This window comes from Plectropomus leopardus, chromosome 9, assembly GCF_008729295.1.
Source record: "Plectropomus leopardus isolate mb chromosome 9, YSFRI_Pleo_2.0, whole genome shotgun sequence".
Lineage (NCBI taxonomy): Eukaryota > Metazoa > Chordata > Actinopteri > Perciformes > Serranidae > Plectropomus > Plectropomus leopardus.
The window spans coordinates 10,106,319-10,126,222 of NC_056471.1; the positions used below are offsets into that span (position 1 = coordinate 10,106,319).

The 19,904-nt window shown below is 43.0% G+C and overlaps 1 protein-coding gene across 1 annotated transcript in view; it reads right to left on the reverse strand.

Moving 5' to 3' along the window:
- tenm2a (teneurin transmembrane protein 2a) overlaps positions 1-19,904 on the reverse strand; it is a 185,447-nt gene that overhangs the window by 40,530 nt on the left and 125,013 nt on the right. The window contains 1 exon segment of the mRNA XM_042493870.1: positions 15,111-15,349. Within this exon segment, the coding sequence (XP_042349804.1) occupies positions 15,111-15,349 (239 nt within the window).

The window sequence follows — 19,904 nt, forward strand, 5'->3', positions numbered from 1 at the left end:
ATTTACGAGATTGTTCTAGCTTACTGTAATTATTGTTTGCCTTTACTAGGGCTGCAGCACGTGATTGATATTTGCCAGCTTTTAAATTAATTGCTGACCAATTTCATAAATAATTTGAAAACTGATCATTAATTGGTTTGAGTAGTTTTTTGAGTCTTTTTTTTAAGAAAAGGGGGAAAAAAATCTCTGTTTCAAGTCTCTTAAATTTGAATATTTGTTTGGTTTTTCTACTCCTCCATGACAGCAAACTGATTATCTTTTGGTCTGGATTGATCAACAGTTTCTAACTTTTTTTCAAAACCAATCAATAAATCCATTAAGCGAGAAAATAATCAACAGATTAAAGCTGAAGCTGTTTTCTTTACCCACTTAATCACCATACCAACAATACTGAGGATCGGGACACTGGGTGGCTTAGTTGGTTGAGTCTGTGAACATATTCAGAGGCGATGTGTCCTTGTTGCAACGGCCCAGAGTTTGAGTCAGATCAGCAGCCCTTTGCTGCATGTCATCCGTACTCTTTATCATCCCCATTTCCTGTAATCTCTCTAGCTTTCCTATCAATTAAAGGCCATAAAAACCCTCCCTCCATAAAAAACTTGCCCCCCCCCCCCCCAAGAAAAATATTACTAAAGGATTATTTATCAAAAATGTCTGAGTAAATATTTTGTGAAAGCATCAATAGTCAACCTACAGTATCGTCAATATCGATATTCGAGGTATTTGTTAACAAATATTGTGATATTTAATTACTCCAAATCACCCAGTAGAAAAACTGGAGAGGCATCATTTGTTCATGTCTAAATATTCATTAAAATATGTTATAGAAAGGGCACAATGCAGCTGCAGGGTTGAATATAAACATGAAGGGATGGGGAGCTTTGAGGATGTGCATGGTGTGGATGCGTGATTGTGTACGATGCATTATGTAGGTGTTACTGCATGCCTCTCAGCATTGGCCTCATCCCCACCACATGAGCCTTATAACACCTGCATCTGAAGCCTGGGAATCAATTTCCCTCTTGTCAAATTCTATCTCCACTTGCCCAGTTTCTGCACACACAGGGATGAGTGTAAAAGTTGCAAGAAAAGGAGATGTGGCTTTAGGAATTGCTGCCGGGGCAGACTCATTCTCACCCTCCGATGTCCCATCTCTCTCCCACACCACCCCTCTATCTGTTTCTTTGTTTCTTCCTTTTTATGTTTCCTCTCTTTCCCTCTTTCTCCCCTCCCTCACTCCTGGTCAAAGGAAAGCGCTGACACCTCGGCTGCTGCCCGGCCTCCACTGTCAGCTCTTTTTTATTTTTCATGGAGGGGGGGTGGTGGTGTGGGGAACAAGAGAGACGAAGCGAGAGGGGAGAGCAGCAGAGAAACTACAGTGTCCTTCCTCCCCCCACTTGTCTCTTCTCTCTTATATCCACCTCTTGCCCTCTCCTCTCTCATCACACTGACCTTCATCCCCTCTCCCTCTTTTTTCTTTTAATTCCCCCCTTTTTTCCTTCGTCTTTTCTTCTTATCTTTGCCTGTCCTTCCTTGTAGATAAAGCAGACATGCATCCACGCACACATTCAGCTGCACGCACACGCAAAGAGATGCTATCACGGGAAGCAGTCGATGGAAAGATTACCTATTGAATCAGCAGGAGACAGTAAGCAATAGTGAGTCTATTGTGACGGTGCTCTCAATCTAGGTCATCCCCAAGAACACATCAGACAGCCCTATAGTTATCTTATTGTGTACGTCTATTCAATGTGTGTGTGTTTGAGGGTCGGTGCGGTTTTCCCCGAATGAGCTTCTTCTCTCCTCTGTTTTTTTTTTTTTTGGTTTCTGTGGGGTGGCTGGGAAAAGTTGACCAATAGATGGCACTCTTACTCCTCGGCGACAAGAGCACAAAAGCCAATGCTTTGTCAACAGGTTTCTTTGCAGCAGCACAAAGAGCAGGAGGAGAGACACAGAGAGAGAGAGAGAGAGAGAGAGAGAGAGAGAGAGAGAAAGACAGAGACAAAGAGAGACACTTGTTATCATTCTCTTTACAAGCACCATCCTTCATTTTAACAACACTTGTAACTTTGTTAGGGGTGTAATTTTAGCCCCAAATGAAACTGCTGAAATTGATGTATTTAGCTTTGTGTTGCCATAATTTTAAGCATTTTCTTTTCGGATCATAATTGCCGTAATTACTGTTTTCAGGCTGCATTGGAAGGCTTTATTAAATGCCATGCCAATAATGCCTATCTGAATTGAATTCGACTGACAGACACGAGGAGAACAACAGAGATAGTCTGACTTAGGCTGCATTCCCTTTTTAATCTCCGTCTTCTTGCTCGTTTTCTTTCACACACAAACAAACATGCATGTACACACGTGAAAAGATCACAGAGAAACAGGTTTAACAAGCAAACGAGTTGGATTAAAAATAGATCTGTTGCTTCGAGAGGTTTTTATGTAATCTCGATGCATAATTCAGAGAGGCAAAGTGCTTGCCAGTATCATCTGCAAAAGACAGCGTCTGAAACAGCGGCAGTACACGTGATGCTGTGACGAAAAAAGGAAAGAAAAAAAGGACAGATTGATAGACAGAGGGACAAACGAGATGAAAAGGAGGAGGTGGTGGCCGGGATCGGAGACGGGGTCAGGAGCTCTTGAAGAAATCGTGCAGACGAACCTCGGCAGCAGAGAGGAGAGCAGGAGAGAGGAACTGAGAGAATACTGGAGGACAGCAAGAACTGAGAGAATATTAAAGAACATATAAAATCCCCTGAGGATAAAATAAAAAAGAGCAGGAAAACAGGCTCCAGATGATGTTGCAGAGAAGAGAGGAAGAGATGAATAAGGGCCCCTACGGATGGAGTGAGGCAGGGAGAAGAAGATGGCAAGTGGAGAGGAAAGATTTAAGGGATGAGTGGCCCTGTATTCGTTGACTGGTTGGGTAAGAAAAAGATGGTCGTGATTCATCCTCTGACAGTAAGTGGTTCTTGACGCAGGCAATCAGACAGAAATACAATGCCCATGTGTAGACTACGTGTGTTTTGGGAAATATTTATACGTCTCCGAGTTAAAGGGTGCAAATGGATTTCTGCATGAGAGGGGGAAAAACGGAGAGCGGCAGAGATGGAGAAAGGTGACTTTGTAGGCAGACTGTGCACTGAGTGTCCCCTGACTGGAAAATATTGTATCATCATCATTCTGTTCTCTGGAACATGTTTCAACTGCTCAAACTCTCTCCTGCTCTCCCCCTCTCTTGCTTTCTTCCTCTCTGCTCTTATGTCTCTCGCCCCTTTCTGTCTCAACTCAACCATATCATTGCCTATTTAAAAGGCAGCATCTCCCATTGAACCAATTGCACTTCTCCTAATTGCACCAAAGGCTGAGAATGGCCTCTTGCGTGTTTTGCACGTAATCTCTTGCAATGCGACTGAGATTATACAAAGTACACACACATACACACACACGGGCAACATGCTTTTTCTTTGCCATCTCCCCTGGCCGTCCTGATAAATGCATATTAACTGTTCTAATTCACCACTAAATTAACAACTCTGACCTCAATTAGGACGGTAATTGTAGCTCAGACCGGCCCCCCATCCTCAGCCCTTGCTGCTAATTGGTTTAGGAAGCCTTTTCCCTGCCTCCCCCCTCCCCATCTTTAAGGCCCTCATTTAGCTAGACATTTTGTTGTCCAAAAACAAACACATGCACAAAAGGCAGCCACCTGAGAAAACACACTGTATCACTCGCACCGTAGTCTCCATCTCTGCATGCGGCAGACGGGTGCAGTGCTAATATGGAGGCTGAGGAAAAAAGCAGTGTGCTGCCTCTGGTTCTCAATATTCAGGGGATTTGGGATTTTTCTTAGAATTTACCACACAATATCCACTTATGTAGTCTATAAATAAAGCAGCCTTCTCTCTCAGCTAAGTTTTGAAGGCGCTGCTTGCTGAGATCATTTAGAGTCTCAGACAGAGGGACGGGGGCGGCGGTTGGCTGCTGCCCTTGGGGGTCATAGACACTGAGAGAGACAATTTGTCTGCTTCTGAGTGTGTGTGTGTGTGTGTGTGTGTGTGCGCATCTGCGTATGCACGCTTGAAAATCGCACGGTATTAACAACAAGTGCACGCACGCAGGCACACACACTGCAACCCCCGACGGGACCTCCTCACCCAGCTGATGCAACTGAACTGTAATTGACTGCAACACAAAAGGTTATGTGAGTTTTTTTCCCTCACAGCTCCCACCTGCAAAACAGTGTCTATAGTGGCGAAAGACAGCAACTCACTCAATCACACAAACAGAAATGGCTTCCTTATTGGCACTGAAATATTGAGACGGGCCCCGACACGGATGTAGCTGTGTGTGTGTGCGTGTGTCTGTGTGATGGGCTAAATGAAAAGAGATGTGAATCTGAGTGATGTCCTCCTTTCTGAATCCTCATTTCCTCTTCAGATATCTCTACCCTGACCCCCCTCCCCTCCACTCCCCTTCCCCTCCCCTGTGTCTTCTCTCAACCCACTCTGCCTCGTCTCATCCCTCCCTACCTCGGCCCTTTCCTTCTCATCGATCTGTATTAGAAACAGGATATGAGGAACTATGCTATCTTATCACAGATCAGAGAGTGAGGGAGAATGAGTGAGGGAGAAAGACGAAGGAAGAGTACGCTCCGCAGGCCAAGAGACGGAGACACTGAGAGAAAATGAGAGACGGAGAGAGGAGAAGAGAGGACAGCGATTTCTTTCACTTCGCCTTCATCCATCTCCTGTTTCCAACACAGGACTAGTGAAGCACCATGGGCCTAATTGGACTAACGATTGGGCGCAGATAAGTCCCGCACTAATGAATAAATAAATGAGGAAATAAATGAATGAAATGAGCCCATGCACGCCCATGCATGCACTCAGCAATGATGTCAGTGAGCCTGCAAGTTCTGGATTTGTGCACACCAGGGGCAGTTCTAGTCAGTGGCCTTGGGTGTCACGGGTCACCCCTACAATCTAACTGGCCACCCCAGGTGCCATGCCATTATGACTGGCTATCTGCCCAGTCAGTTTGAACTGTTTGACCTGTAAACTGCATTTTCATTTATATGTGCAATTTAATCTTAAAGCTATGAGGCAGTAATGTGCCAGACTAGTGTATAGTTTGACTAATTTTAACATACAAATATATTGATACTGTTAAAAAGTTTATTCACACAGACTCATTTATTTTAATTTTTGGCACTTTAATTTTGTTGGCACTTTATAGTTGCTATTGTACTATTTACTTTTGGAGGAACAACTTCTTTAATAAAGTATGGATGCTTTAGTTTAAATTTGTGTGGTGTCACTCTGTTGTGTTGTGATTGGTGGTTCTATTTATCTTTTAAACCAAACTGGAATGTAAGACACTAATGTTAGCAATTAAAATAGGTTTGGGTAGTGGAGACAAAAATGATAAATTAAAGCTATGCCGACACATGTGCCCAAAGCAGCACTTCTACCTCATGCCACCCCTGCAATTGTCAGTGCCCCATTTGTACCACCCCAGTAAAAACAAAAAACAGTCTGGAACTGCCACTGATGCACACATCAAAGCAAAGAATATATATCCTGCAAAGCACGTACAGAAACTCCAGGTACACAAACAGAAAGTCGAAGGATGCACATTGATGTTTCCACCATGTGCTGTCTGAGCAAGCGTTCACCCTGCTTTGTATCACCTGGCCAGTGCAGATGACCCATTTATACCCTCTGGTGCAGATGGTATAGCACCTTGTCCCTGGTCCTGGCCATGCCCCGGCCTTTTCCTGGACTGGCAGCGTGTGGTAAGATCCTAACCTTTATCAGTACGACAGGCCCTGCTGCTACGGACACACGCTCCATGTCTGATCCTTATGCCCAGGTTCTTGCATTCACCATATGCCCTCACCTCAGCACACACAGACACACACCACACCAAATGTATATGGACACACAGCCACCCTGGCATGAGCGACACATCCTGACCTCTCGCTGTTCCACCTTGGATCGGCAGAAGGGAAGCCACATGCAGAGTGCGAGGGGACTTTGGGGTCAAGGAGGCAAGGTTTGGAAAGCAGCCACATTGTGAGACCTGCAGGTCTGACACAACTTAAGCAGACACTCCATGCACATACTCAAGGGCTCACAGTTTTTGTATCTTATTCATAGAGATAAAATAAAACAAAGCAAAAAAAAATCTTTTAACTTTTATTAACATTCCTCCATATTTTTCCCCAATTTCTTACAACTTCAAGCGTACAAAGGCAGTGGTCCCAAAACTCTGAGTCAGGACCCCCTAAGTGTTGCAAGATAAAGCCGAGGAGTCAAGAGATAATGAAAGATTCAAAAGGAAAATACATTACTGGTACAAAAGCATAGAATTTTAATGATTGTTTAATCTTTTCTTTGAAAATGTTAATGGTTTGAGTTTTAGTCTCTACAGACTATTCAAATGAAACTATCAATCACTCATCCAACCTGTGACAAAGGGTTGCTAGCAGACATTGATTCACTTCAAGGGGGCCAAAAATGAGAAAATCTGTTTAAAAAATGTATAACATAAAGAAAACCATATTTGCATTTTCTCCCCATTATTCTCTTCATGTTCTATTACTTGAAACATGTACTAATGCAGCAGTCCCAATACGCTGTTGCAAGTTAAAGCTGTGGAGTTCAGAGATAAATAATAAGGAAGACAAGAAAGGCATGTCACTCACATACTGTGATTGACTTTAATCGATCGATTCACTTTAAAGGGACAAAAACGACAAAATCTGTTAAAAAAAATAATAATACAAAATTTGTTAAACACTGAAGTCGAACGAATTTGACAACGAATTTGAATTTTCTTTTCTTTTTACTGTCTCTTTCCAGAGGCATGTACTAAGGCAGTGGGTTAGGACTCCCTAAGGGGTTGCAAAGACAAATCTGACATGTTGCAACTTGATTAAAAAGGTAGGAAAGAAAGGGAAAAAGTCATATATCTTCCATAAAAACATGATTTTCAGCTTTTGTTATCAAAACTTTGCATTTTTCATTGTAAAATAAGTAATAGTTTCACCTCTCCAAGCCTCTGAACTGCTTAAAGGAAACAATCCAAGAGGGGACCATCATAGTGAAATGGCTTACAATAATGAGTCGCTAGTAGACATCATTACCCTATAATGGGAAAAAAATAAGAAAAAAAATTAAAAATATAAAAATCTGCCCCCAAAAACTAAAACAACAAAAACTTTGACACATAGTCTGCAATTAATTTGCATTTTCTCCTCATTTTTCTCTTCAGGTTCTATTACGTGAACCATGCACTAAGGCAATGGTCCCAAAAACTCCCTGTGGTGTTGCAGAGGAGTTCAGAGATGTTGAAAAAAACACATTTCTACTACAAGAGCATAACATTTTTTTTAGATATGTTGATAATGTGAAATAGTACACAATCTGAGCTCTTCAGGTCTCTTTCAAATGAAATGCTCAAAGAAGGGAGCATCACTCATATAACCAGTGCTTGTAGACATGGTTATTCACTTTTAGGGGCCAAATCTCAGAAAATCTGTAAAAATGTATAATGTAAAATTAGTGAAAAAAAAAAAACCCTCTGACACGTAATCAGCAACGTATTTGGGTTTTCTCTCCGTTTTTCCTTTTCTTTTCTTTATCCAGAGGCATGTACTGAAGCAGTCAGTTAAGACTCCCCAAGGGGTCCCAAAGACAAATCTGACAGGTTGCGTCCTGATTAAAAAGGTATGAAAGGAAAGAGAAAAAAAGTAATAAATCTGCCTCAAAAACATGATTTTCAGATTTATGTCAAAACCTAGCTTTTTTAAAAATGTGAAATAAATTGCAATAATTTCACCTCTTTATGCCTCTGAAAGGCATTCATATCAAACAGAAATGTCACATTTTGGGGGAATGACTTGCAATAATAGGTCTTTACATTGTTTAACCAAAAATGGGTCGAAAACTGAAAGATTCCATTAAAATACTCATAACAATTATAAAAAAAAACTTTGACACAAAGTCAGCTTTGTATTTTCCCCCCATTTTTCTCTTCATGTTTTATTACTTAAAGCATGCACAGAGACAGCAGCTCCCAAACTCTGTGTTGGGACCCCCCAAGAGGTCGCAAGATAAAGCTGAGTTGTTGTGATATGATTAATAAGATAGGAACGAGGAATAAAAAATAACATTCCTGCTAAAAAAACTACTAATTACTTTTTCTGTGCTTTGCTTTCTTTATTGTGACATGAATAATTTCACCTCTATTATTTCTAAAAAACTATTGAAATTCAAGAAGGGAACATTCCTCTTTGGTTGAATGCTTTCAACTCACAGAGGAGCCATTTCTTGGCTTTAAAGGGTCATGAGCAAAATAAGCTGGGATCCACTTCATTAATCAGTGTTGCAGAAAGACATTATTTATTTCAAAATGTAATAATCAGCATCTTTCTGTGGCAGGAAACTTTTAATTTGGAAACATGGTGATAGAAAATCTGGGGGGAAAGTTATCCTTTAAACAGATCTGTTGTTTTTTCTTTTTAATCAGTGTGATGTGATAAGTGTCTCAGGTGTTTTGAAAATTGGCTCCTCTCTTTGATTGGTTGTTACAGCCTGGGGCTTTAGAATAAAGATGTGTTGTTTCAAATTGTGAATCTGATGCCTGACAATGGCCCTAAACCGAAACGTTGCGTCTCTAATAAACTGAGTGCCGATAATGTGTGGGAATTCAACCTTTTCTTTGATATTAATTCATTTTCCTGAGCACCTGTCTACCAGGTGTGCGTTAGATAACACTCAGTCTGAGAGTAATCTGGCTTAAAATTGAGTAACACTCTCCTGAAATGCCACCGTTTTTTAGCCAGCTTTTAAATGATTATTTTGGCAGTGCAACGTCTCCCTACATTCTGATTGATAACAAAAATATTCAAAATTTTTAAGGAAAATGCTAACCCCTTTGATTAGAATAATACCTCGCACATTTTGGCAGGGCTATATATCTTTGCGCAGTAAAAAATCATTAACACGTTATTATGTAAGGGAGCAGTGATATGAATGCACTGAAGTGAGACACTTATAACCGCGAAGAATGGGCAGTAAGCGATTGTGATCAGTCTGGTACAGCGAGACAGCAGTGATGGATGGAAAGTGGCCGGCATAGAGGCATGAAGGTCACACTCGCTGACAGTGTGTTTGTGTGTGTGTGTGTGTGTGTGTGTGTGTCTCAGTGTGTGTGTGAGACTGTTTAATCAATAGACAGGGGAGCTGGGGGTAAGACTAAAAATACATTGTGTCTGTGTGTGCGCGTGCATGTGTGTGTGCGCTCTCATTCATCAGTGGTGACAATACCATGTGGAGTATGCCACCGTGCCCGACAAATTCAGCCATCACACACACGCACACATTCACACGGAGCACCCCTGCAAAGGTGACACCAGCGCCCGTGAGCAACTTCACAGTCAAGGGCTCACCTATGTGTGTGTGATTGTGTGTGTGTGAAAACAGTCCACCTGGACTCTGACATGTCCTCGATCTTTCATCCATGTATCAAACCAGCCTTTCCTCGCCTTACTAACCACAATTTTTCTGTCTCTTTCTGTGCATTTTCTGTCCTCTGAGACTTCTCTTTTTATCCATTCTTTTCTTGTCATCCTCCCTTCTTGTCCTCCACTCCGTCCTGTCCTCTCTCTGTCACACTCCCTCTGTTCTCCGCTCGCTGTGATCAATTAGGAGACATTAGTCCCACAGATATTCCAGGTGACAGAACCTCAGGAGGCCACGCTCTCCTTCATCTCTCCTCCTTATGCCTCCCCTCAGTTTCTCCTCTCCACACCAGGCTGTCTTGTCACTCCTGCTCCTCCTCCCCGTCAGCTCCACTTCTTTTCTCGCCAGTGCAAACAACAGACCTCGCTCCTCTCCCATTCCCCCCTCTCTTCAATCTCGCTCTCTCATCCCTTTCGACGCCAACAGTGACATATCAGCTTCAGCCCTCCTCTCCTCCGTCTCTCCAGTCATCTATCCTCCTTTTCCTCTCCGCTTTATGTTCGGGCTGCATGCTGACAGTGACGCATCTCTCTTCTTCCCCTCTGCCCTCTCTGCTCCAACTCTATTCCACCTCTCTCTTTTCTCCTCTCCCCTCACCTTCCTCTATCTCACTCTCTCCAGGTTGCCGTTCACAATGACGGACCTGTCTTCCCTCCTGTATGCCAACCGTTCACCTGTATCCTAGCAACCACCTCTCCTTTGGCTCTGGTGTTCCATGCGGAGCAAGCAAACAAGACGCCGGGGGAATGAAGAACAAGCACTCTCGTTTATCCTCCTCCCTCCATCCGTTCAGTCATTCCTTCACATGTTAAGACGAGGCCATACTCCGCTGGAGTTGGGGGCCAAACGCTTTAACTGCAACTGCCTGCCCTCACATACAAAATAAACTCTCTCCAACTCATACAGACACACATTTATGTACAGAAATGCACACTGCTGCACATGTCTGTGCCATGTTATCTCTCCCCCATGACTCCTTTTAAACAGTGGGACACAGTGAAAGGGCTTCAAAGAGATATCATCTACCGTGCTCCTGAAGCATGCTGAGTCCAGTCTTTCTAAAAGGTTCTCAGTGTGCGTGCATACGTGTGTGTGTTTCTGCAAGATCGCCAAGCAATTTCTGAAGCTTTATTTATGGCCTTGAGAAGCACAGTAGAAATAAAAATCGTTTGAAGGCCTGTGCGCCCTCAAAGCCTTGCAATCAGACACACACATTGTTGCACACACATCTTGTAGATAGAGAAGGAGCGCTCACACACACACACGCAAACACGCACAAAAAGAAAAGTGCTGTTCAGGCACATGTGTCCTGGTGTAATTTATGAGTGGGCTCCTGGGCGGACGCCTCAGAGGGGTCCTCTTCACGCTGCATGGCTCTGGGTGCTCGGTACAATCCCCCCAGTGAGTGCTGGGCTCTCTCTCTCTCTCTCTCTCTCTCTCTTTCTCTCTCTCTCACACACACACACACACACACACACACACACACACACACACACACAGTCACAACACACAAACAAGGTACTACAAAATCCCCCTTATGAGCTGTGAACTCTTCCGACTGAAACTCGCTGCACGATTAACGCTACAAAAAGCTAGGTAAACACAAGGGTTTCAGGCTTGGCAGCACTGCTACAGCTCTGTTCAGCACAGACAAAAACACCAGAGCAAAACATTCCCTTACAACAGCTGAAAAAGGGGCCCCACAGTTAGCAAAAGTAATACTGTAATAACAATAAAGCATCATTTCAGCCTTGTTCAGCTTACCGAATTATAGCCACTTGCACAATTAAGTGTGGTGGTAAAGCACTGATGTTTGGCATATAATAAAACAGAAACTGGAGCTCAAAGGAAAACTTATTAACAACTCATGCTCCTCGCTCACTGAATCCCATTCAAAAAATGCAACATTACACAGTACAGTGTATTCACCCTGTGTCAGGAGAGCGGTCTCTTTTAGCGATAAATGCTCCTATAAATGAAGTAATTTCTCAGTGTGGCTAACAAGCTAATGCTAACAATTATTAAGACAGACAGGCAATGCTGTTAACAAGTTGTATGTATCTGGCAAGTACCCAGATGGCACACTAACACTGATGTAGTGGTGAAAAAAAAAAAGTCAAGCAATTATGTTCTCAGGAATAGACACATTTGTGAATTATTTTCCTCATTAGTTTCTTATCAGCTTATTAACAATTACATTTTCTCTGATGAAAACAAATATTTCTGTCATAACAGCCCTAAGTGAGCCCCTTACGCTGCTAATAAAACAAGATGGAGGGTTTCGGTAAGTTTCTATGCTCCACCACATCCCTGCCCTCAAGTATCAGCGGGGAGGGAGGTCTTCCTCCCTCTCCCCGGCTTCTGTTTCGGAGCTCCATATGTGGCTGTCCAGCGCAGTGTGAAAGCTCAAGAGACGATGGATCTGTCTGTGTGCCCCAGGCTAGGGGCCTTGATCTGTTCTGGAGGACACACACACCATTCTCAAGGGCACTCCGAGGGGGTACACAGAGCACACACACACAGATTTGAACACGCACGCACAGACTTGAGTGCACATATGCAATTTGGACACATCCAGGCGAGCGAGCGGAGGTGCATCAAGCCCACGGACACACACATACACACTCAGAGTGGACGGGTAGATGGATGGTGATGTATATATAAATATATATATATTTATAAATAATGTAAAATTATATTAATAATGTATGTAGAGGAGATAAGGGGGTTGTTCTTTCTGCTGATGCCACTGTTCTCTCAGATTCCCCATCTGTTGACTCTGGTCTCTGGGGTAAGAGGCCAATCAAGGGCTCAGTGACACATCTGCCTCCTCACATACACACACTCACTTAAAGAGACACACGATCAAACATACATTTTCTCTACTTCCACTTTCTATTGTATGTCTCATGCACGCATACAGACTCACACACGGGTCGGCACTCTCCCGTCCAGCAAATGAGGTCAAGAGGGGATAAAATCCACACCCACACACACTCCCCCACACACTCAAAGAAATGCTCTCTCTCCCTTCCTGACAGATTCACCAGTCGACAGCCATCAGCATCTCCTTCTGAGGTGCTCGGTAAGTGCTCTCCTCTGAGTATCTGCCATTCCTTTAAGTATGACTATCGCACGTTGGCTTCAGATCACTAAAAAACATCCACTTCTCTGCTGGGTGTGTTAGGGGGATTCCTATCTTAACTGATACCTGCTCGCAGAAACAGCCCCTGTATGCCATGGTGTATGTATCTTCCTGCATTTCTGACCGGCTGTTTAGTGATACAGAGTGGAGGCCAGGGCTCCTGCTGAGTCTGATTTTGACAGTGCAGCACGAGGCTAAAGTGACAAAGCTCACACCTCGAGAATCTGCTTTGTGTTTACAACGGGCCGTTAGCCTGACACTTAGTTTTTCCGCCGTGGTCTGAGATGAATACAAATAAGAGCAAAGTTCATGTATTATGGGTCAGGGCGAAACAAACAGGGCTAACCAAGCTGAACTAAAAGAGATATTTATGTGTGATTAAGCATGTGGGCATCCAGAGGTAGTTCTAGTTTCTTGGACATTTTTAAAGGGAAACTTGGGCATTTTTTAACCCAGAACCTATTATCTCACATTTCTGTGTCTAAATGACTAATGGAGACAACAGTTTTTGGAACTGGTCCAGTATTGAGAGAGACCACTCCAGCCAGCAATGTAATCCCTCCGGGCAATTGTGCCCCATCAGTTTCCGTCCACTTAAAGTGCTTGTTTTTACAACTGACAGTCTCAGATTGTCATTATAAGTGTCTGACAAGAATATGGAAAGGATGCCACAGGGACATGAGATGTTTTTCTACATCTTCCAGTTGTTAAAGCCCCTTTCCCACTGCACAAAAAAACTGCAAACACCTGCTAAAATCTGGCATATGTATTTATAGAGAATGGTTGCAATCCACACTAACTCCCAGGACAAATGACTCTGTCATAGTCATGGGTATTTATCAACTCCAGCTCCAATCAGCTCAGAATGGCAGAGAATGAAATACAACACCCAGGTGGACTTTGATGATTGGCCGCCACCAAATACTGTCCATCTCCGTCCAAGTGGTACATGAAGATCATTCAAAACAGAGTCTGAACCAAGTTTGAAAGAGACTGAATTAGTAAGAGATATAAAAAAAGAAGTAACCACTGTAACATTTTCACTGGCCTCCATGCTGCTTTCTACCATTTGCCAACTTGTCCTCTGGCCTGTCTGTGATGTCGAAAGTTACACAGTTCAGTGAAAAAAGACAGAGCAGAGCATTGTACATGGCTCTGGTCTATTGAAAGTGGGAGAGCAGTCTATCGCCTACTTTTAGCGGGTGTTCCCACAGTTAAAAACTTAGCATTGCATATTGTTATAATATAAAGGCAAATTTTGGTGGAAAAGGTGTATTAGTATGGTTAACCAAGTCTTGCTCTACGAGAGGTCTCATTTTAAAATCTTGTAGACTTTATCATATCATTGAAATCAGCTTAATATTCACTTATGAAAACCTTTTAGATAACACTAAGCTATGCTTTCTGTACTCCAACACAATCTCACAATCCTGGCACTCCTTGCTCTAGCTCTCACTAACACTGTCACAGTTTTCCTGCAAGTCACCTCTAGTGGCCTTATTCACAAACTTGGTCACAATAGCAAACAGACAAGCGAAAGGTAAGGAAATATGTTTCATTTTCCTGTAGGGTCCTTTTCCATAACGTTGTCGAACACTTAAAATAATCAGAGCCTTTCATACCCCTTTTTTACCAACACAGAAACCATTTGGTTCCGGTTCCTGCACCTAATTTTGAACTTTTCAGAGCATTTCAACCAAAAATCAGTTGGTTCAGAACTTAAAAAGTTGGCCCTCAGCCAAAACATAGCAGATATTTCTTGACCTGAAGTGCGACTCGAGGCGTCATCAGTGGTTATATCATATTCTACAGGTTGCAAAGAAGGATGGAGAAGTCCACAATGCAGAAGTTGGTTGAATCATTTGACAAAAAAAGTGTCTGCAGTGGTCTCAGTTGGCCCATGCTTGTTTTGGGGGTAACAAATATCTGTAATAGCAGCGGAAAAGTTCACAGGTGATCAATGTTATTCATGATTTTGCTACGGCTGTTTACTTTTGTCATGCACTGTGCAACACTCTCCGCTGATGACACATCCTTGATTACAATGGTTCTGCGCAAAAGTGTCAGAAACATGGGCCAACAACAAGATAGCATCACGGTTCCAAGAATCTTGAATGAAACCATTTCAAGAGCCAGAGTTAATTTGGTGGAAAGAGAATATCATTGGCAAAAACAAGCACTTTTAATGGAGGTAAATTGACGGTGCACAATAGCCCGTAGGGATTACATTGCAGTCTGTCTGCTGCTGCTCTCAATACTGGACCAATATTAAAAAAAATACAGTCTCTTATAGTCAATTAGACACAAAAACATGGGAAAGTAGGATCCAGGTTAATAAATACCAAAGTTTCCCTGTAATTCCTCATCCAAAGAAATCCTCTATGGTGTAATTAATCCTCATCATGAATAACACTTTGTGCGTGATCACTTACCTATGAAGTAGGACAGTAGGATGGCCAGCAGGGCAGCAGCTGCGATGGCGCTCACTGCGGCACATTTCCAGCTGCAGTACTTGGACGGCTTCTTTAGCTTGAAGGCTGAGCGGGAGAAGGTGTTTCTGGGTAGCAAGCGAGGGGGCGGAGAGTAAACTGTTCCCGAGGTCAGAGGGTAACCAGGGGAGGAGCTACTGAACAGAGGGGTGGTACCTGATGACGTCTTGAACAAGAAGTGCCTGATGAAGAAAAAACACAAGAGTAAAAAGGTCATTCCACAGGTGGAAAAAGACGAAGCAAATGTTATTAGTCACTGAAACAAGTGGTTTGAAAAAGCTCTGGTAGTGAGGTAAACATGAGGCGGACAACCAATCAGAGTCCAAATGACAGGGTCACATATGTGCAAGCTTCTGTCCAATTTCTGTTTCCGATGAAACCTTCCTGCCATATGGGTTTGAACATCCTTGAACTGATTGTGTCTTCAATTCAGTCCGTTCCAGTCCAAGGTCTCTTTTTAACCTCCACCTGCTCTACTCTTTTTTTTTCTTTCCATTCCCTCGCTTCGCCTCACCCCACTTACGATGTGCCTCGTTTCTGCACTCAATGGCTTCGGAGCATCACTGCTGTCCCCCCTTTCCTGTCCTCGTTGCCCTAGTGAGGTCAGAGCTCAGAGAGAGGAAAAAGAGGGATTTGAACCATCATTCCTTTGCTCATATTACCCATTATCCTCTGATGTCGCTGCACCTGCTCACCCAGCGCATTGCCTTTGCGACTCTCCCTCCCCTCCCCTTTCCATTTTTCCGTGCTATAATTTTTCTTCACCCTATTGCTACTTCACTCCTTCTCACATATATTTATACATCTCCCCGTTCTTCAGCATCTCCTTTTCTTCCTCTTCTTTCTTTCCTTGCTCTTGGACTTCTTTTCTGATCCAACCTTGTTAGGGAACATTGTTGCCATGGTAAGAAAATGAAACACAGCTCTTAAGGAACTTTTCAAGGACACAATAAGAAAAACTTTTGTAACACACACAGGGAGCGAGGAGCTGGCCCTACACACACTCCAGGTGGTACGACAGAAGAAAACCCTCAGGTGAGAGTGACAGATCTGAGGAGGTGAGGTCACTCTACTGCCTCAAAGATGACTGGGGAGTTTTTGTCTGCTTGTCTTTTTGGAATTTGCTTGTTTGTGTGTTTGTGAGTGTGAGTGTAAGCGTATGTGTGTGGTGTGTGTGCGTGTGTGTAGGTGCACATGCTCTGGTGCTCTGTGAGTGTCTTATCTTTAAAGTGAGGACATTTCTGCACAGACAGGACATTTTCTCTGGTTTTACTTCTTTAAAAGAGTGTCTCAATGTCGCAGCTTTGTCTAGAATTTCATGGTTATGATATCATACTCTCAAAAGCAATTGTTGAGATCTTGGGGCACATCAACATTCCTACAACATGGTCTGAAGGTGCAAACAATGCACGCCCATAATGCCGGTAATTATAATTCATTGCAAAAAAGTAGGTCTAATTGCAACAATGACGTCTGTCCTGATTTAAAAAACCTGAGTAAAAGCAAAAAACAAAGACAGATAAATCACTTGACAAGTCATTATTGCATCAAAAACAGCAGCATGGGTAGGCTAACTCTATCTACTACTAGCCAGCCACCAATGACAGATAGCTCATGTTAATGTCACACGTATCCAATGGTTTAATGGTTTTAAAAAGCATTATTTAGGTTGATAAATCTTGGATACAATAATAATGTTACCACACTGACATTGTCAAGGGCTCACTGATGTCATGTTTATAAAGTTTACTATTTATGGCTGTCTTTAAGCTAACATTAGCTCAAACATTAGCGGGCTAAATCACATTAAGACTTGCCTGAACGTATGGTTTTTGCACTGCCTCAAACATCCAGTAATGTTGAAAGTCCATCAAGATGTCTCTTTCTCTGATTTCTGAGCCACATTTTTCAAGTTTGTCAGCTATAGTCAATGGGTTATCTCCAGTGCTGAAAAGTGAAGCCAGTGAGAAAGTGCGTTCTCTCTAACGGCCAGCAGGGGGTGACTCCACTAGTTGTAAAAATAAATCTGATTGTAAACAAATCTACAAGAAAATGACACTACTTCTCACCTAAAAAAATTACCTCATGAAACCTTTTCCCCAATGAATTGTTCTCAATAGCTGGTTTCATGTCTTCATCAGCACATAATGTTTATTTTATAAATTATCATACCATTTAGAGCACAATAAAGCAGGGTATGCTTGAGGGCAAGGCTACTTTGTAACTGGCAAGGCAGTGTCCTCAGGTTCTCTGTTAGACCTCAGTCAAAACCAAGGTGGCAATGGCTAAAATGGCGGTCCACAAACCAATGGTTGATGTCAAGGGGGCTACGTCCACCTCTTTTATATAGTCTGTGACTGAGGCATGCTTTTATTCCTGAATGTGACAATCTTCATTTTTATCAAATTGCTGGTATGTATGTCAAAATCCACATTTTACTACCTTGAATTGACTCTGGTCAATGAAAAAAAAGTGCTAACTTGCTGTAATCTTTTACATGGTATAACTTTTTTTGATGATGAAACTTCTGATTTACACCCCTATAAATTGATGCAATTTGACACTAAAGTCACCAGATTATTGACTTCAGCCTTCCCCAGGCAATTGACTCACATATAGAGTCCTAGAAAGCAGTAATGCAAACAGGTGTGTGTGTGTGTGTGTGTGTGTGTGTGCAAAAATCTGTGTCAGTGCTTTGTTCTTGTGTCTAGCTCACTGTCTCTTTTATTCAGACTAGGCTAGTAGGACCAGTAATTATGAGTGCTTTTTAGAATAATGCTTAACTGCACTTTGCTGTGCGGTATCCTGTCCTTTTGATGTCTTTAATAATTGCTGTTTCATAACAGCGTGTCTGTACACGTGTCTTCTCTTCAAAAAAACAGTTGGTGCAAAACAGGTGATGTGCTCAGAGCATAAAGATTTGGTTTGGGAGCACCGCACCACTCTCTATCAATTATTCAGCCAGCCTGTGTTCTGTCTCTCTCTTACTCTCTCATCATCTCGTGCTACTGATTGTTGGATTGGTATCCTGCTGGACCCCCCCCCCCCCCTTTTACCCTCCACCTCTTCTTTCCCCCTTCCTCCCCCTTTTACCTGTCAGGTGCGCTGCATGACACCAAGGAAAACCAGGGAAAAAGAAGAAACGGGGAAAAAAAAAACCTCTAGACACACAGAGGCTGAGTGAGAGCGAGGAGATGGCACGCAAAAGAAATATGAGGTTATTGTCTAAAAATACCAGCCTCTCAGTGTCACAGCCATCAATTTTAATATGCAGGCATAAATCTACACGCACCCAAATGCAAGATCGCGCATGGCACTTGCGTGTATACGCACAAATACACACACACACACTTCAAGGTCAACCAGCATGTGTCTTTGCTTCGACTCATTTTCACAGTCACTCTGTGATGGCAAGGCCAGCGGTAATTAATTACGATACCCCTAATGTGCGTGAGAAGGCAGGGAGGGGGGTGAGTCGGTCAATTACTTGCATTCCGCGCGGCACAATGTATACGATTTAATGTGCTGGTATGCATTTGAGCACAGGCACTGAATGTATTTCATTTTCTGGCTTTGTTGTTTGTGTGCAGAAGCTCTGCTGTGTGCTTGGTGTGGGATGGAAATATGTCTATGGGCCATACTAATTACGAGTAGGAATGGAAAGTGTCTAATGTGCTCTGGGGAGGTAATTGACATTGATTTATGTTGCGGAGGACTATGGAGGGGTTCTATCATAGCAGGCAGCCGGCAATCACAATTCTGTATCATTAGTCTTGGGTGTGTGTTTGCTTGTATGTGTGTCTGTGTAGTTATGTGTGAATGCTGTGCGATTTTTGACAGTGGTCCAGCATGAGAACGTCACACATAATTAGAGAGAGCTGACAGAGACCCCCCCTCCTCTTTCTTCTTTTTCCTGAGCTGCCAGCACCCCCCCCCCACCCCCACCCTCCAAGTCTAACCATTGCTACCTTGCTGTCATGCAACACACATGCAACACACATACATGCAGAACAAGCAAGCACTAACTCACACACTGACAAACATTAGCACAGACTCAGACATAGCGCCCACTCACATAAAAAAAAATTAATGTGGGTTTTCTTTCATGAGATTGCCCCATATGTGCGACTAAACATTTAATTTGCATCCTCATGGAGCAAAGAGTGACATAAGAGAAGGATGGAGAGGGAGGCTATAGATTAGAAGACAGACAGAGAGAAAGGGAGGATGTGTTTTCACTCCATTCTAACCCTGTTCCCCATTGAGAGAAAAAAGGACCTGGACAATTAACCACAGAACAGAGAGCATGCTGGGTAATTAGCAGGAAGTCAAAGCTCGCATTCCCCTTGAGTGAACGGACACACGCCTTTTTTTTGTGAGCACACGCGCACACACGCTTCATCTTCTCAGCTCTCACAAACATGTGGTTGCTCAGGATAGCACTCTGAGAATAATCATCAGAGGTAGAGAACAATTAGCGGAGGTCGACTCGGTATGGGGGTGACTGAAAAACGGTCAGATCTGAGAATGAAACAAAAGGGCTCCGGGAGCGGAGGATGCTCAAGGGTGGCGTCATGAGAATTGTTCCCTGCCACAATTGTAGGAAACAACAATCGGCAGATGGATGCAGTATAATGGGCATTCATTTGCTGAGTGTTGCTTTGAAGGAGGACATGGAACAGTTCTGAGTCTGAGTGATATGTGTAGAAAGCAAAAATATACAAAGCATCATCAAGT